Here is a 16,425-nt window from a genome sequence, read left to right on the forward strand (position 1 = left end):
TGGGGCCATCAAATTTCATTACAACTGCAATTTTCAATTCAAATTTAAACTATGACAGCAAAGCAAAGTATATCTAAGATCCACTGACACTTGTACAATAAGTAAGAGAGTAAAGACTGTGTGAGTGGCACTTGTTTCTTAATGCATAAACGACAACTGGAAAATTTGAAGATTTTTATTGAAGCATGAATCAAACACAACAAGGTAAGTATGGACCTAATCACTAGAGAAACAAAAAAGTGTAACTTTTTAATTGCAAATATAATATACTTAATTACATTTGTAATAAAGTTATTTTATTAGGGTTTCTGTTTAATTCGATACATGTTCTAAGGGGGCAACACCTTGAGATCTCATCTTCAGCAGCGTTTACCCGTGATACACCACTAAATAAGTACACGTTTTGAATTCATATTAGTAATAAAAGTGTAAAATGTTAAAGATCTAAAATATAATCTAGCTTGGTTGATATGACAAAAATTACACTGGTTTAGGACAAGACAGGGCTTAAAAGAATTGTCAGAATTTGTCAATGTCAATACTTGTGATGTACTATAAAGTTTTGAAAGGTACGGAAAGAGATATTTCTGTTTTGTCAAAAGCGATGAAATATCCCCACACCATTTGTATTTGTGCTTACATTACGACATTTGTATTTCCTAACAAACAGCAGAGGTTTATTTCAATGTCCATTGAAGAAGAAACTAAAACCACGAAATTTTATGAATTTTAATTGCAGAGAACTTCAAGTGAATGATGAGTGTTACTATGTTAAATAGATTCTATAATACTAAAATAATTGGACAAATTGTAGGTCATTCATTTCTTATATAGGGTGTACACAAATGAATGATGGAGTTTTGTAAGCAGATTAGTTAAAACAGATACACACTGTGCATTGAATTTTTGTTTATTTGATTTACCAATTCCAAAAGTTTTTTTATAAGTGCGACTTTAACCATTTCGAAAGATTTTAAAACAGCATTACACAACTTCAATGTGTGCACCATTAACAACGATATACACATCATATCTATAATCCATTTCTGTCTATAATAGATTAAAAATATCCAGAATAATACTTTTAATTACTCTAGTGACGCCTTGTTGTAAATTACATAAATCAGCAATCTTTTTTTGCTGCACAGAAAGTTCTTCATTGGCCACTCAGAAAGAACATAGAAGTGTGAGTTGGGTCTCTTTGGAAGCCACACAGGAGGCCCATTTCTTCTGATCTATCAGTCAGAGAATCTGGCATTCAAAGCCCTGCAAACTGTCTTGCATTACCTTTGAATATTGCTTTCATGTGTTGTACTCTCTTCTAAATTGTTGTTGGATCAAATTCTCTGACTTCAGCTCAGTTAACCACAGAACGCACGCAGCCTTTTCTTATTAGAACACATCTCTGCAATACAAAACATTATTTTAAACAAAATTATATGAGTATATAAATAAAGTGGATATGCATATAATGCTGGCAATTGTAGTAGCGACATAATAGCAATGTCACGAAACCCCACTATTCTTGTACTTTCTGCATTTAATTGTAGTAAAATAATATGAATAAAATCATACGTAGAGGAATAACATAAGAATATAACTTATACTACACATTGTAACTAGTGAAACATGCATTATATGTAAATATATACCTATAAACTGAAACTACATGCTAAATTATATAAAGAATTAAATAAGCTTTCTTTACAGGGTAATAAAAGTATAAAACGTAAATTATTAGTTATCGCAGCTCTATGATGAGACCATCATGGTAGCCTAGCAACATGCTTTCTGGACACTTCCATTATCATGACATCTGCCTGTCATAGCGCCAGCATCTTATGACATTTCGTGGGCAACTCCATGGCCACTGGATAACACAATTGTAGCCAGCTCAAGTTCAGAAATCAACTTTATCCATAATCTTGTGAACCTAACGATAACCGAATAAGGTCGAAACGTTGTTCGCTCCTCTACATAAAAATTTTTTCTCAGCCCATACCAGCCGTTTTTACATATGTATTTTTCTCTACAAGTGGGTTTTCTCGTCATCACTGAGACATATTTTTATTGTGCAGCTTTCAAGTATTTAAATATATATTATTTTTTATCTCATAATATGTGTAAGTGGATAATTCGAAATCGAAAGAATCCAGATGATGGTGAACACTCAGAAAATAAAGACAATTTAATTGAATCTGGCATTACTACCGAAAAGAGAATGGCGCGCGACTGGGAGAACGTTAAACGAGAATTTAGTGAAAGTTGGGAGTTGAAATTTGCAGTGATTGAAGCAAATACTAAGCCAGTGTGTCTTTTGTGTAACAAAGTTTATAGGAATAATAAAGTATACAACCTTAAGTAACATTTTAACGATTTTCACAACGAATTTGATGTAAAATTTTCAGGTGATAACAAAAATTGTATGAATTAAATTAGCCGTCTGAAAGCACAACTTCATGAACAAAAGGCAGGCCTAAAAGTACTTTTATCATCGATAAAACTAGTTACGATAGTTAGCTATAAAGTAGCTCAAAAAAGAAATCATATTCTGCTGCTGAACTAATAAAAGAAATATTGATTGTAGTCATTGACACTCTGTTGGAGAATTATAATTTAAATGTAAAAGGTGATATTCTTCAAAAGGTAAATAACTTGCAATTAAGTCGAAGAACAATTGTCCGCAGAATGCTAGAGTTAGCGAAAGACATAGAAAATCAGTTGCTTGAACAACTGAAAGACTGTTTGTATTTTTCTTTAGCACTAGATAAGTCAAGAGATGTTAGTGACACTGCAAAGTGGATATTTTGGGTTCGATATGTAACTTCAAATCTTCAAGTGAGGAAAGAAATGCTTGGCCTTTGTGGATTACGAGATCGAACATGTGGAAAAAACATATTTGAAAAATTTATTGAAATGAAAAAAAAAATCAATCTGAATTAAAAAAAACAACTGGTTTCTGTCACAACAGACAGTGCTTCCGCCATGACTCGGGTGAAATTAGGATTTGTTTCTCTTTCGAAGGAGCATTTAATTGAAAATAATGTGAAGTCCACGCTGCTATTTTCCATTGCATTTTGGATCAGGAAAATTTGTGCTCAGATGTTTAAAAGTGATGAATTGAAAAATTTGATGGACATTGTTGTAAAAATTGTGAATTATATTAGAAGTGAAAGCTCTCTCATACATTGACAGTTTGTTGAGTCTTTAAAGAAAAGCAGTGACTGTACTTTTGATGATCTTACTGATTTTGCAAATGTAACATAGTTAAGTAGAGGAAAAGTTTTGGAATGATTTATTTCTTTATTTCCTCAAATAAAAGAGTATCTTGTTGAGAAAGGTAAGATTGAAAATTTTCCTGAAATTGAAACTTTCTCATGGCAGTGTGATTTGCACTTTCTGTGCGAAATGATGGCTCGCTTACTTGAATAATTTGAATATAAAGCTTCAGGAAAGAGGTAAAATAATAAGCAAGCAATCACATTCTATTCATGAAGTTCAATTAAAGCTAAACTTCCTTCAGGAAAAATTACAAAAGAATGATTTTACACATTTTCCAAAGTTGAATAGTTTTCTAGATATTTAATATTTGAATTTTTGCATGATCCATTTCAATTTGACTTAGGAAATTTCAGTAAGAAAATTACATATTTTTTGTCTTTGGATAAGTGTGGATTTGAAGACGAGATGCTTACCCTGCAAAGTGTAGAACATATAAAAAAGTAAACAAAAATGTTCTGTCAGAGATGTGGCTCACTATTCTGATAAATAACAATTTGAAATAGCAATTTCAAAATTATTTTCCATGTTTAGGTCCACATGGGTTTGTGGATCAACATTTTCTACGCTAAATATTCTCAAGTCTAGATATAGATCTCGGCTTACTGATATAAATTTAGAAGCAGAGCTAAGATGTTCATTCAACATAGATATTAAGCAAAATTTCACGAAACTTGTTAATGAAAATCCCCATGAGTTTTCACATTGAAGGTTAGTTGAAATGCAATTATTTTGATTAAACTAACATCTTTCTTTTATGAATAGTATGGCTAATGTTGTTTTCATTAGCCACTGTTGTGGCCATCATGAAAAAAAGTTGTCTACCCCTGGTCTGTAACATAATCGTCGATACACCTTCTAAGGCACCCAATCAGCACTCGTGTCCACAGTACTAGTACTCCACTAACTACTAAAATTGAATGTGAAACATTAAGTAAGTAAAGAATTTTCACTGGATGTTTGCTGCTTTTATTCACTAAAAATAATTTCACTCTAAAAATTTTGTATCTTATTATACACTTTCCTTAAAAACTGTTTCACTAAAACTTTCTACAAATCTGCTTCATCTTACAACTTATTTTTTCTGCAATGAATAGTTTGGTCAAGAAATGCACGACTGCATGCCCAGGAGCCATGTGAAGAGATGGACACCTATTACTTGAATAGTCAGCAGTACAAACCAGGAGGTTTCGTTCATTCATCCTAGAATGTGGAGTATACAAAAACACACTCTTCTGGTTGATTAATAACAGTGAAGATCACGGCAGGATATGCAGTTTAACAATTTAGTGATCCACTTTCATGTTGAATCCTATATTGCTAAAACCTGGAACCTAGGTTGTTATCAAATTACCCTTCAGTTCTCTCAAATATTTTAGCCATATTTTTTGACAAAACCTATCTCCAACTTTGTGATGATCCTTAAAACGATTGTTAAACTGCAACCCATTGATAATAGATAAGATCCCCAAATGATATTGTAAATGAAATAGCACGTTGATTGATGGCTCAGAAAAAAAAAAAAAAGGTCAAGTAAAAGACTAAAGAAAAGAAGACGGAAGTGGAGGAAGAACCAAAGATTGTAGAAAAGACAGCAGCTATTTAAATCACATTGACTTGGGCATCAATTACTAGTAGAAGCTTAACATAACCTGTTATCCGAAGTATAGTTTCAATGCCAAATTTCCTAAGTATAAAATAACTGTAGAAGTAACAGCATTAATATTATCGTATTTACCCTACGTACCTGGTGTTAACAACATAAATTATAAAAATAATTATATGCATTTATGAATAATAATAATAAGGTATAAATAGTTCCTACTGGCTGAATGTCTCATTGTAGTCAATAGTTTGGAATTAGAGATGGAACAAAGTTACATGGTATACACGCTGATCAATGTGCTTCAGTGATGCTGCTGCACAATTAGGAGTAAGATAGTCTATACTTAGGCCATTATTATATTCTACACTATGTAGATAAATACATAAACGTGAAATTAGAATATAAAAGTATTTGGTTTATGTACTTACATTTTGAACGAAGCCTAGAGTAAGTAAATCAGTTTATTGTTATTTTAAAAACAGATTAGGTCAGATTTCATACTTTTCAAGTTTCCAAACTCATAATAATATTATTTAAATCATCTTAATTATATTGAGTAATTGATGATAAAATAATCTAAATAATAATAAAATAGAAGTGGTTGCTAATAGCACAGTCAGAATTAGTGACAACAGTACACTAACCTAACTACACGTTTGATAGGACTATACTGGAAAGTGGAGAGCTTGTGTCTTGGCCAGCATTATACTTTTCTAGCATATAAGTCAGTATAACAAGTGATGTACCTTGCATATTATGAAATATGCCTTAAGAAATTAACTATTGGTAGTATTGCCAATCAGAAACACGTGTCGTATTTACTTTTGTATTAACGTTGCTCTGCTCGTTTGACTTAAGATATAATGTAAATTAACTTAACAATGAGATATTTGCATTTATAATATACGTATTTTCTAATAACAAGTTTGTTGTCAGTTCATTTGGGCTTTGAATTATTGAGAAAAATGCATTATCATTTTGGTTTATTACTAATCCAATCTATTTTTAAAGCTTAAAGTTGAATTCCATAACGTTAAAGAACTTCTTCATGTAGATGCACAAGGAACATCTTCTATCTAAATACATGTAGTTTCTCTCATGTTAGTTAATTTATTTGAAAACCTTTTTATGATTATCAGCAAAAATGTACAAGTTTTCAGGACCTACTTAACATTTACAGTGATAATTTTATTAGTATCAACACCTCTAAGAATTTACATTCAGAGTAGTATCAGTTTTACAGATCGTTAAAGAGTAACATCATAATCACAAAACTAGTACAGTTCCTAGATTTATATATCTTAAGAATAATGACTTTTAACAACGTAACTTGGTTCACATGAATCCTCTATTAATAACAATATATCCTCCCCCAAAGTGGATAAATTGACTTCCTTAAAACGTGGATTACAGATTAACGACATCCATCCATAGTAAACTAGTTGATTTAAGTTTTATTTTAGCAAATATAATCATCTTTAAGCAACAAGTTGATTGCTCTGAATCTTATATAAAGATATTCATCCTTCGTCAACAGGTTGAATCAATTTAACCTTACTTTAACAAAGATCATTTGTTGATTCACTTAAATTACTAAACTTACTCATCATTAGCTGATATGTCGATTTAATCGAATTATTTATCTGTTTGTTTAGAATTAAGCACAAAGCTACACAATGGGTTTCTAACGGTGTGAGTCCGCAGACATACCGCTGGGCTACTGGGGGTCTAATTGAATCATAAATTAATAAAGATAACCGTCCTCGTCGACATGTTGATACTTTTGTATCTTAGATTCATGAAGATAATCGGACTTAATCAACAAGTTGATTCGCTTTAAAATATCCCTTCTTAATCAACATAACAACACAGGCAAATTTTACTTTCAGTAAAGTGATAGGTTCAGGAAATCTGAAATTAGTAAAATATGGTTTATGTGTTTAGCTGTGTACACTGAAGGTTTGATTTAAATAATGAATAGTTGTTTTGAATTAAGCACAAAGTTACACAATGGGCTATCTGTGCTCTGCCCACTACGAGTATCAAAACCCGGTTTTTAGCGTTCTAAGTCCGCAGACATACCGCTGAGCCACTCGGGAGCTAAATAATGAAGATCATTGGTCAAAATCTACTGTTGTATTTTATACTTCTAGGCCAAAAATAACCTCATATTTTGATCAATTCTGCTTCTTTTGTCAAGATTTATTTTGATTATACTTCAACCTCATACCAGTATTTTTTTTTCATATCTTAGCTTCACGAATTTATGAGTTACTTCGTTTTCATATATACATTCCAAAAAGTTGTATTTGTGAATATATTCGTTAAGCTTAAATGTCTTATTTTCATCAACTTTATTATTTGGTTTTTTTGTGGCTTTTTCTCCTGACTTTGGAGAACCACTTCTTCAAGCCTATGCTTTTCTTTACAATTTTTGTTTGAATTTGGTTCATTCATGCATTTTTTTCTCTATGTTAGTCTAAAAGTTTGTTCTCTAACCTCTTTACACCTCGGTTAGTTTTAACTTGTGGTTCCAAGTTTTAGTAAATTCTAAAATACCGCGTGTGTTGATTTGATGCACATGTTACATAGTGTATTTTATTTGATTGCAAAACCAACAAACACTACTGGATAAATTAGTTTGAAATTTTGAGATGGTCTTTGTATAGTTTATGCAGCTTCAGAAATATCTTATTTTTGTTATATTTATATTACTTTGTAGCTTTGAAAATTCGACATTTTATTGTGATATTTTTATAAGAAGCAATACGAAATTCTGACCTTTTTGTAGATTATTTTAATTACTGATTTTTGTGTCTTCCTACTTTCAGTAAATGTTTCATATTATACAACTATAAATTTTGGCTTTGTTTCGATTGAAAACTCGTTTCAATACCTCTTGCCATGCTAAAAGTATAATCAAATTATTTTTTTTAAATGGTTAATCATAAGGTTCCATTTAATGTATGTAAAACTTTGAAGCCATTTTATATTTATTCATATTCTAATTTATTCTAATTATTTTGTTTTTCAAGTATATAATTAGGCTGACAAGTTTTAATGTAAACGTTTCCTAATGCAGCATCCTTGTCTGTAGAAAGAAACTTTGTAAGGTTGAATGTAAAATAAGCTAACCCTACCTCATCTTATTCAATAAACTGTTTTTCATTTCCAATGAAGCTGCAAAACCATAATTCAAATAAAGTATTAAAAACAGGGCAAGCTTTAAAACCAATTAGGGCACTAACTGCACTGGAACTTCCAAAAAACGACTTTTCTTCTAGCAACATACCATAACCCTAAGTTAAAAATTTTGTGCTTACAAATACTAGGGTAGGAGTACCATATCATTCAGTGTGCTGATATCATCCAAAAATCAAATTTGGAATTTTTGTTTTTATGCAAACAATTAATTAAATCTTTATTTTTTATTTATTGAAAAATTGACACCTTTTTTTTTAATGTGTAGATGTTTTTCAGTTTCGTTGGTTAATTTAAAGGTGTACTATCTTATGCTGCAACTTTCTCTGGCCCAGAGTAATTTTGCCCTAAATATTTAATTCCTCCTTGTTCAAAATAACTCTTTCTAATAATTATTTCTAGTCTGGAATACCTGGTTGTAATTAACTAGAAGCTAAATCCAGTATTTGTTTTCTGTGTTTGTTTGTTGCCAGTAATAAATGTTGCAAGTACTACTAATTTTTCAGTGTTAAATAAATAAAATAATAACTTAAATTGATTTGTAAATGGCATTTTTTGACCATCATTTGATAAGGAGACACAGATATCCAGAATGTTTTTCTATATGTTCACTTGTAAGCAAATAAGCACACATTGTAATGTAGTGACTGATGTTATCCAATGCATAATCCATAACAGAATCTATAAATTATGGTGCTATTTCCTTTCCATAATTATGCTATCTTTTCACAGACTAGAAGAAATACTACTAATTAACCAAACAACACTTTGTATTATATCTTGAAACTTTAATTGACAATCAAGCTGTTAAGCATCAAAACTGAGATTGTAAAGGCATCAAAATGATGATCAATGAACAGTTCAGTAAAAAAAAATTTAAGAGTAAATACAACAATCCTGCATCACAATATTGCACAACTTTAATTCTGCAAGTTATATTCAGCAGAGATCATTAACATATACAGATTTTTTTGTTCAGGAAAGTACATAGGATTTATTGTGTTATTCCTGTTGTTTATTTCCAGTGTAAAACAGAAATGTATAATCATTTATTACAGAACATTTCTTCTAGTTTCTGCAGTACTACTGCTGCATTTAATGCTCTAACTTGATTAAATGTATTTCTGTATTGTATCCTTTGTTTTTGGTATATTAGAGCAGTCCTGTGTTTAATTTTGTATTGTTGCTGATTTTAGGATTCTGTGATTGAAAGTTTTTCCAATTTAAGGTTATCATCACTCCATCAGCTTACATACTCTTATCAATTGTCAGAAGATTCCATCAAAGCCTACTATGACCATCAGTTATCAATATATTTTTAACTTTAAAATGCCACAGTGATAAGTGTAACTGTTTATATGCCATTTCATTTATGACATGAAGAAGCATGGTGAGGGATGAAAATTTCTCAGAAAGAAGAATGGCTTCCAACAGAAAACAAAAACTAGATTAAGTTTTATATATTTCAGTTACATTCTTGTTTTGTATGTGTATATTATTTACAAAGTTACACAGCTTACATTATTTATATTTTGTAGTGTGGTTAAATTTTCTTAAGCATTTGGCTTGTCCTCAAAGTAATTTGTAAAACACAACTGGTTTGTTTACTTGTCCTTTAAGTAATAATTTCAGAAGGTACCATTTAACTCGCAAGATTGACCATATAGGAAATTGGTTGGTTGGTTGGCATTTTATGGGTCAAAGAACTAGGCTGTACAAAACAACCCATAAAAAATATAATAATAGCAAAATTATTTTTAAGTGTAAAAGAAAATTAAGTTAAAACAATGGCCCAATGTCAGAATGAAGACTTAAACAGAGTTATGAAGGCCAATGGCCCTTAAAAAATTAAAAACATTCGTAAGGTGGACAGTGTCCACCATCACCAATGGCACAGTTCAATATCAGGAGAAAACCTAAGGTAAAAACATGTCTAAAATGGTACTGACTCTCACGGTCATAATGACTACATGACAGTGAAATGAGGGTTATTTTGACATGAGTGTCCCACAGACAACATATTGGTGCATCAGTCCCAGATAAAAGAAAATGATGAGTTAAAAACTGTGAGCAATGCATAGTCTAATTAGGATAACTTTCCCCTTCCAATCCTTATGGAAATAAGGTGGCCCAATAGGAGGTATTATCTGGAAAAGCTTGTTTGTTGTTTACTCCAAGTTAAATGCCAATTGGTACACAGCCAAGCCTTGAATACAGAACCATAATTCATGTATGGAACAGTCATAAAAGTGATAGCATCAGAGCAGACAAACTTAACTGCAGTGTCAGCAGATTCATTCCTATGAATACTGACGTAGCATGGTATCCAGAAGTACTGGATAGAAAGATAATAAAAAGAAGCAGGCCAGTCAGTTTTGAATATCGATGAAAACAGGGTGAAAACTAATGTGAAGAGATTCCAGAGCCAGTAGAGAGCAAAATGAGTTGGTATAAAAAGTACAATTTGTAGACTGCATAGTTTCTATGTGATCTAGGGCAAGAGAAGTGTTGTACAATTCAGCAGTGAACACAGAAACTGTAGAGGGGTTCCTGTGTACATCCATCAAAACAAACCACAACAGAGCCCACAGAGTAACCTGATTTCTAACCATCCATATAAATGTGAATGAAAGGATGGTTCAAAAGACATTTGACAAACATAAGATGACATTAAAAAGATAAATGCCCTTTAAAAAACTAAAAACATTTCCAAGGTGGACAATGTCACCATCACCAATAACACTGTCAAACGTTATGGACAAACCTGGGTACAGAATATGTTTAAAATGGTGCTGTCGTTGTAAGTCATAATGACAGCAAGAAAGTAAAATGTGGCTTATTGTGACCTGAGTGTTACACAGACTAAACACTGGTGCATCTGTTCCAGATAAAAGAAAACAATGAGTTAATAAACTGTGACCAATGCGTAATCTAGTTAAAACAACTTCCTCTTCCCGATCCTTATGGAAAAAAGACAGCCAAAGAACAGGAAAATGTTAAACACAAACGAACTTGAAACTGCCTGTCCATCAAAACATTTTTGACGAAAATAGGCAAATAGCCACGTAACCCATATATATGGAGGTTTCGCAAAATGCCATACCTCCATGTTGTATCATGAGCCTTCTCAAAGTCAAAGAACATTGATACAAGATGTCGTTTGAGAAAGGCTTCTCTGAATGACGTTTCAAGTCGAATCGGGTGGTCCACAGTGGAGTGCTGTTGTCGGAACCTGCACTGGGTGAGCGAGAGGAGGTTGTTTGATTTGAAGAACCAAACGAGACAAGCATTAACCATGCTCTCTAAAGTCTTACAGAGACAGCTCGTCAAAGCAATTGGATGGTAGTCTGAAGGAATCTTGGGATCCTTCCCAGGCTTAGAGAAAGGTAGGACAATAACCTGGTGCCAGACATCAGGAAAAACATTCTCTACAGGAATTCAAAGCCAAAGTGGTGTGTTAGGGTTGGACCCCTCAACCACCAGGATCCTTTCCTCCCTTTCACGGGTCACCAGGCACTGCAAACACGTGGGTGGATCTTTAGATCCCAGAGGAAGTAAACTGAAAAATCAGAATCACACTGAGGGGTGTGACATGCATAAAGAAAAATTACATATAGAGAACGGCACTTGATGAAAATAGCAATTACTGTGAGTGGAGGAAAGTACCTTATTGGAATTAAAGATTGTGAACACAAATTTCTTCTGTAGTTCTTTTGTCCAATTTTTGGTTAATGGATATTCATGTAAGATGATTTTTACAGATTATTTTTTCCACCTCTTGATTGTTTTGTGATTCTCTTCTTTGTGTGGTTATATCATAGCTAATACTAAGTTTTGAATTTCTCATTTAGGAGTAACAGCAATTCTGAGGTACTATATCTTGTATTATTGGGTAACTTTTAATATTTGTCTGATGTGTTATTCTATATCAAATGCATTATCTTTGTAGTTTTTCTGACGTTATACAAGTACCAAACTATATCAAGGTAAAATTTAGTACTTGATATAAAAACTACAAAGTGTTGAATTTATTAGCATTGGAAGTAAATGAAATTTAAAGTATATGCGGTTATAACAGGTAATAAAACGATCATACAAAATATATTTCAAGAAGCTAATGAATTAACTGATTCTACATCATATTTTTCTTACATAAAGGCTTGGTTATTATTGGAGCACTGCAGAAACTATTGTAGATACTCATATATTAATGCATGTCTGTACATAACATATATAATATGAAACTTTAATAATTTTTATGAAAAACTATACAATCAGGTTGAGCTAACAATATAATCTAAAGCTTAACATCAACAATGGACAGAACTGTTTCACCAATAATATTAAATAAATAAAAAAGATTATTCCACAGAAGATATTGAAGAAGCAACAAAAGAGAATACAAGTTCTACTTCTAACAAATGCCGTAGAAAGTCACTACAAATGAATCTCAGCTGTATATACTTAGACACAAGTCCAAACATTATTTGCTAAATCATCATGGAATACTATTTTTATTAATGTCATAATGAAGATACAAAATGAGGTATTTGGCATTTTAATGTAAAAGCAAAATCAGCCTGAAAGCAAAAACAACATAAGTTAATATTATTTTCACCTACTTTTCTTTCAAGAAAAAAAACTTATTACTGCATGCAATTCAGTGTTGATGTATTTGTACAGTAAAATTAATTCAGTAACAAGAAAAGGGTTAATTTAATATTAAATCAATATACACACTGAGTAAAATTACTTTTTCTTTAATTCTTATCCATCAGCCATGTGGTGGACAAGACTGAAAAAAATTACATAAGACATTAAAATATGATCAAAGTTTTATGTCAAAAAAAAATTTAGAGGAAAATAATCTAACTCTTGTTCTTCAGTGCTTAAAGAAACATAATGACAAAAACGTTTCTTAAAATAAATACAAGGTCTCTTAGTTAACTAAAAAATTAAAAAAAATTGTACAATAGAAACTTGTAACATACAACTACTGGTTATTGTCAGAAAAATATTTTAACATTAAACAAGGTCACTTTATACAAGCACCATCATATCAACCTGCCAAGGACAAGTTAAAGCAAAGTAAATCCCAAACTGAATCTAACAGATGCAGTTATGTCATGAGATCCTGAGAAGGATGAAAGGAAACAAGATAATGAAACCTTTCAAAAGATCATCAACAAAGGGAAGTGAGTGTGGAAGAAATTCTAACATTCAAGCTCCTACAAAACCAGAAAAACCTCAGGGTAGTCACTGGTACTGGTGACAATGAGTGGTACTCTATCGAGAAAATCAACAAAAAGAAGTACTCAGATTTGAAGGAATGGGTAAGGGTTGGGAGGATGTGGGACAGAAAGAGGAATAGGTAGCATGTGAGGCTCTGACTGATACAAATGGGCTATAAAAGTTGTAAGAGCAGACTGCTATCAAACTAATATCACCCATGGGTCAATAATTTTAGGGACTGGACCAAATACATAAAGCTTTAAAAAAGAAGCAAGATGCAATACCATGAAGCATATGGAGGGAAAAATGACCAGTCAAAACCGAGTTCTTAGTAGAAGGTCCAAACAACAAAGAAACCATGTCTGCAAGACCAGAGTTGAGAACAAATTATGGGAAGAGAAGGTTAAGATTATCAGCAAAAACTGAGAGCAGTTGTAAGGAAGAAAGATACTAGAGAAGAATATGTGGAGCAATAACAGTAGATTTCTGATTTATGTAGTTTCTTTAGTCAGGAGATTGAATGTTACAGGGTCCAACCTTTCTTCCTAGACTTGTCATAGCTCCTACTGAAATTGTTGAGTCTTCGCTGATGTGTTTCTCATGTAAATCATCATGCGTCATTTATTAACAATTGGAATTTACTAATTTCTAAAATGGAAGGGGGGGTACCAAAAGAATTGTAGCATGCATAAAGAAAAAGTTCTCATACAGAGGAATTAACTAGCTGCTATACAAATATTAACACATACAATTTATAAACCTTTTTGACAATATAATCTTTTTAACCAGTCAAAAATTGATAAGATTCTATTTCTCAAGCTGCTGACCAGTAGCAAGGTTAGCTCACCAAGTTGATTTTTATGTGGAATTTTTCTTATACTCTTAAACAAGCACACCTACATATACATTTCAAAACAGCAAAATAAAATTAACAAAAGCCATCCATGTTCTGCTGTAGAAGTGGAATGCAAATCACTTTCTTCTTCATGTTTAAACAAAATTAATAACTACATTAGATGCAAAGGACTTACGCTTTTCTTGTATTTTTGTTAACTTTTTCTTAAATTATAGTTCATACTAACAGCTGAAAAGAAATCAAAATCATATATTGTCAATATGAAACAATTTTTTTTACCACCAGATTATATAAGAAAAAAAAGGTATGCTCATTCAAATTTTAATACCTGTCACACATTATGTTAAACTAGATGATAGTAGTTAGACAAACTGCTTCTCTACCCTCACAAGGACAAGTAATTGAAAGAAATTCATAGCAATTTTATTCTAAGTAAAATACTACGTTATTAAACTATTACACTAAAAATACTTCAAATCTTTCTAAAGAAATTAGTTTTGAATTCCATTATGTAACCCAACCAGTTACAGAAATGATACTCGAACCAATATAGCACTTTTCAGCAATGTATATGGGAAAAAATCCATGGTTATATTAATAGATTCATTGAGTTTTATCCAACTCAGCACATTTGTTAAAAAATACATTTTCAGCCACAGTAAGCTATGCTTACTATAACTACCAACTGTAAGCTACCCTGAACTTCACTTAACCAGTGAAAATGTTTCCAACTTTCTTAGTTATTTTGCCATTTTGGAAATAAAATAAAAAAATAAATCCCAGCAATGTATAAAATTAACTAGTTGATGATGAGAGCTACATCATGCATTCTGTAAGTTAATCAATCTGGATTATAACTTACATTCCTAAAAGCTTACAACTAATGTTTCAGTCTGCAATACATCTTAAAACTAACAACCAAGGAGGATGACTTTTTTTCATAAATGTAGAAAAAAATTAAGGTTTTAGAAAGAACCTCAAGAAAAATAAATTTAACTTTATTAACTACTGTGTGATATCTCTCTTTCCATGAAAGGTACCTATACTATATCTATTAATGGAAGTAGTTATAAAAGCTTATCCATATGCCAAACAATTTCTTTGTTAGGTTGTGTTAACTGACATTTACATTATGAAGCTACCACCAGTAGCAAATCACAGCATCTTTCTTTACTTTTAAATTTACACCTAAAAATGTATGTACAAGATACAATTTTTGTTTCACACACACACAGAATCATAGATTTCTATATTTTCATGTATCATAAATTCAGTGGTTTACTTTCTGAAAACCATTTTCCTCCTGAGAGCAGCTTTCATACTTAAAATTGGCAATTTTAAATTACAAAAATTGTATATTGAATATTTTTATCCAAAAGTGTAGATTTTCTAAAGAATTCTGCACTGCAGTAATTCCATCCAACCTTTTATTCATTTATAGCATAAACATGTCACTTTTCCATCTTTTGTCAAGAAACGATACAGATGGTCCATATCCTAATTGTCTGCTGCATAGAAAACTTTACCTTGCAAAGATGAATGGTTCAAAAAACCAGTAGAACATTCAGTAAAATTGTTTTCTAATTTGCAATAGGTGTATAATATTTAACTAACCAATCCCATAAGTTTTCAAAGTTTCACACTTTGTTACCCTTTGAAGATGCAAAATTATGAAACATTCTCACTGAATATCATTTCCAAATTGGTTAAAAATATAAAGTGCTACAAGCTTCAAAGCTTGTAATTTCATTAAACAATCTAGTTAGTTAGCTATACAGTTAATGAAATTAGTAATGAAAGGACAGTATTAACAATCCAGTGAAGTTAATAATTTTTGTGTCCTTTTCTGTCCGTTGACGATACCAGCAGGTAACCTCTTGCAAAATGAGATTAGATTAGACCAATTCACAATGGAAAAATTGAACTAGGATCTGCAGTGATGGTATCAGCTCCGTACAAGAAACCGAAAACTGGATGTAAGCATAGACGAAAATAAAAGAAAAATTATTTCTGCAGTAAACATTTCCATATTAAATCCTAAACAACTACCCTAGTCAATAAACATCAGGTTTGAAACAATGTATTAACACAGAAAATCCAAAACTAATTTCACACATTCAACATCTGTTTACAATTACACTTTTATGGTTCATCATGGGCTTCTTTGTCTACTCTAGTCCATAAAGAAATGCAATGTTTCATACAGTTTTAGACTATGCCTATAATATGATTAGAATAATATTTTACAGTT

General features: G+C 31.5%; 1 protein-coding gene across 4 annotated transcripts in view; it reads right to left on the minus strand.

Annotated features, from left to right (window-relative positions):
- Positions 1–908: 908 nt before the first annotated feature.
- Positions 909–16,425, minus strand: part of LOC143244582 (RILP-like protein homolog) — a 53,748-nt gene continuing 38,231 nt past the window's right edge. For 3 of the 4 annotated variants that reach the window (XM_076489534.1, XM_076489531.1, XM_076489533.1), the window contains one exon: positions 8,854–16,144. In XM_076489534.1, coding sequence (XP_076345649.1) covers positions 16,120–16,144 — 25 coding nt within the window. In that variant the 3' untranslated portion in view covers positions 8,854–16,119. Of the gene's footprint in view, positions 1,406–8,853; positions 16,145–16,425 lie in introns of those variants that run through there. The other variant, XM_076489532.1, reaches the window with a different exon arrangement.

This window comes from Tachypleus tridentatus, chromosome 2, assembly GCF_004210375.1.
Source record: "Tachypleus tridentatus isolate NWPU-2018 chromosome 2, ASM421037v1, whole genome shotgun sequence".
Classification (NCBI taxonomy): domain Eukaryota; kingdom Metazoa; phylum Arthropoda; class Merostomata; order Xiphosura; family Limulidae; genus Tachypleus; species Tachypleus tridentatus.